General features: G+C 32.8%; 1 protein-coding gene across 1 annotated transcript in view; it reads left to right on the forward strand.

The window, feature by feature from the left end:
• LOC107623687 (trihelix transcription factor ASIL2) overlaps positions 1–1,770 on the forward strand; it is a gene marked incomplete at its 5' end in the record, with an annotated part of 4,602 nt that extends 2,832 nt beyond the window's left edge. The window contains 1 exon segment of the mRNA XM_016326034.2: positions 1,481–1,770. Within this exon segment, the coding sequence (XP_016181520.1) occupies positions 1,481–1,494 (14 nt within the window).

Here is a 3,402-nt window from a genome sequence, read left to right on the forward strand (position 1 = left end):
TGAGGCATCTGATAACATGAATCTCATTTATGTGGGATGATCTGTTTTGCAGTTGCTTGTAACTCGTAAGTTCATCAACTTTATTGTTTGTGTGTTTTCTTTATCCTGTCTTATGACAGATTGGCAGTGACACAGAACAAAACAATTTGTCTAATTTTGATGTTTGGATTCTGCATCCTTATGCCACAATAACACAATATGAGTGATTCATTTCTCCCCCATTGTTTTATTGAGTTTTTGTTGTCTTGTAATGTCATGTCTGTTTGAATGCTCTAGTGGAAAGTTTTGGGTGTCTTTTATCTCAGATTTTTCCTTTTCTTCCCCATCTCTTGAGGACATGCATTTGGAAGTTGAATTCAGTTAGATTGGTTTGGTTATATATTCTTTTTTCCCAGTTATTTTACATAATTGAGGTTTGATTATACCCTTATACTTCAAATCACAATCTATTCTAAAAAATTGTTTGATCGACAGCAAAAATGTATGAATAGTTTACACATTTTATTTTATTCCAAGGAAACTATTTTATCAATATGCAATTTGGGAACTGAAAGGGCAGTGAAACAGTTCTTTTGAAGTTTGGAATGATAGTATTCAGAAACTGCAAAACATTGAGGAAAACGATATGTAGGATATTAAATTTATCAGTTGAATGACCTTTGCTAGTCTTTTTTCCTCTTTGTAATGTGCTATTCTTTTTATTTGTTTGTTTCCGTTGTTTGTTTCCGTTCCAGGCCAATGCTGTTACTTTTTTAGAAGTCATGTTTGAGAAAATTCTAGTTAGACATTCTAGTTTGGTTGTGCACCTAATTTGTTTTGATGTGTGGTATTCTTAGCTACACATTTGTGTTGGTCATGACTCATGAGGTCAATAACTAAATTCATCAAGTGAGAAATTTCATAAAGTGTATCTGGGATAACTAGTTACAATTTACGACTGTTGCACAATTCTATTCTTGGTTAGGTAGCATTTGTGAAGATCTCCTGTAAAATGAACTGAAATCCCGGTGAAATTTCTGACTGTTGTACAATTCATACACTAGCTTGAGATAAATATCTTTAAAGATGGCATGATATTTGATTCTAAATGATTGCTTAAATATCATCCAACTGCTGAAGATAAATCATTGTTACATGTAGAACAAAAAAAAATCTAGTTTTTAACTTTGTAAGTTGGTAGTTTCTTGAGGGAAATAATATGTCTTGTCCTTTGAGGCTTTGACTTGAAGCATTCTATGTTTGTTTGTCATAATAGGCAGCGTTATTGCTCTGATAATTAGTGAAATAATACAAGGAGAATCGTTGTGTGTTGTTTTGGTTCAAGCAGATAGTCCTGCAGAAAAGGTAGGATGTTTGAACATGGGGTTGTATTGAAAGGATCTATGGTATTTACTTGGTTGATGATTGCTTTCTATTGAACCTAACTTAATGTCTCATGTTTGTTGTGAGTTGTTTTGACAAGCTTGCTTTGTTACTGCAGATATGTATAGCTAGCCAGGTGAGCGTTGGGTTGATAATGTTGCAGCTTGGAAGGTCATACAGAGTTATGACCATGGCAAAGTACATATCTTTAGCTGATACTGTCATGAGAATCTCCAATAGAAATTTGTCCTGGAGTAATTTTGGATTCTTTTAGTTAGCCTTTATTTTATTATTAGCCCTTATAAGTTAATTCAGCAACTGTACTAGGCCTCATTTGGGCTCTGATATAGAATTTGATCTAATGTATAACACTTCTATCTCTCCACTCTTTTCTTTTCCTTCATTTCATTCTTTTCTTTTTTTGGTGCTTTTCTCATTTCACTTTTATACTTATTTGTCTGTCATTTCAGTTATATATCTGCCAAGTCTACGATAAAATGCTGGAATGGCTGCCTAAAATAAAGACGTGTCATATCCGAGTTTAACGAAGTTAACTAACACTAAAGACTATATATATATATGTAAATGAAAATTTACATATTTTGCCGATAAAAAATGTAGCTGGAATAAGGATAGATTCATACAATGCCAGCCTGGTTTAGGTACTAAAAAGGGAGTTGAGATGATTTTCCAAATAACAGAATATATTCTTAAAAATTTGTAATTATTTGCACATGTTATTCACAGCTTATTCCTAGTAAAACACAACGAAGAATGTCGTTTCTTTGCTTCTCGTGAAATATAAAGGGACGGCTTGAACCATACATAATTGTTGTGTAAATACTAAATAGTAAATACTTAATTAAAGGTCTTATTTTGGATGTAGTCTTCGTCAAGTATCATCACATCTTCAAGTGTAAACTAAAACTATGTCACATAAGACTTCTATCAATAGGCAATAGCAGTATGGCGTGGATCAAGTGGAAGGGATTTTTCCCTGCACCCAGATTTGAACTCTAAGGCAGTGCTTAGCACATGTGGATTCGACTATTCGACTATAGACCTATCTAATTACATATGTATTATCCATACTAATCCTTGTCTACGAATTTACATTTATATCTAAATATGTATATCATACTGTATATACAAATAACACTGGCAGCTCTATTATATTAAAGAGATAATACACATGTGTACCTAATTGGCTAATTCAAAAAACAGAGATAAACTAGTGTTTTTGTCTGTAAAAATATTATGAAAATATATATCTTTTAAAATTATGTCAGTTTTATCCGGACCTTATAGATTATGGCACAAAAAATTTATAAAGTCAAACTTATTCTGACAAAGATACTCTTTTCGTAGTATATGTCAGTCTCTCACTGTTCTAAAGTGTCTGATAACTCAGTCCAGAATCGAAGCATCCTCGTGAACTTGAACTCAAGCGTAATACCTGCAAAAAGAACTTCGATGTTTAAGTCAGTAAAAAATCTCTTAAAAAAACGGGTATATGATTAGTATTGTGTTGTTATTTGTTCTACCCCTTATCGTCGGCTCTCACCCTGATTTATAGTTTAGTTGAGGCTGAATTATTCGTCGGTTTGAGCCGTAATACACATGTGTACCTAATTGGCTAATTCAAAAAACAGAGATAAACTAGTGTTTTTGTCTGTAAAAATATTATGAAAATATATATCTTTTAAAATTATGTCAGTTTTATCCGGACCTTATAGATTATGGCACAAAAAATTTATAAAGTCAAACTTATTCTGACAAAGATACTCTTTTCGTAGTATATGTCAGTCTCTCACTGTTCTAAAGTGTCTGATAACTCAGTCCAGAATCGAAGCATCCTCGTGAACTTGAACTCAAGCGTAATACCTGCAAAAAGAACTTCGATGTTTAAGTCAGTAAAAAATCTCTTAAAAAAACGGGTATATGATTAGTATTGTGTTGTTATTTGTTCTACCCCTTATCGTCGGCTCTCACCCTGATTTATAGTTTAGTTGAGGCTGAATTATTCGTCGGTTTGAGCCG

The sequence above is a fragment of the Arachis ipaensis genome, chromosome B10, assembly GCF_000816755.2.
Source record: "Arachis ipaensis cultivar K30076 chromosome B10, Araip1.1, whole genome shotgun sequence".
Taxonomy (NCBI): Eukaryota; Viridiplantae; Streptophyta; class Magnoliopsida; order Fabales; family Fabaceae; genus Arachis; species Arachis ipaensis.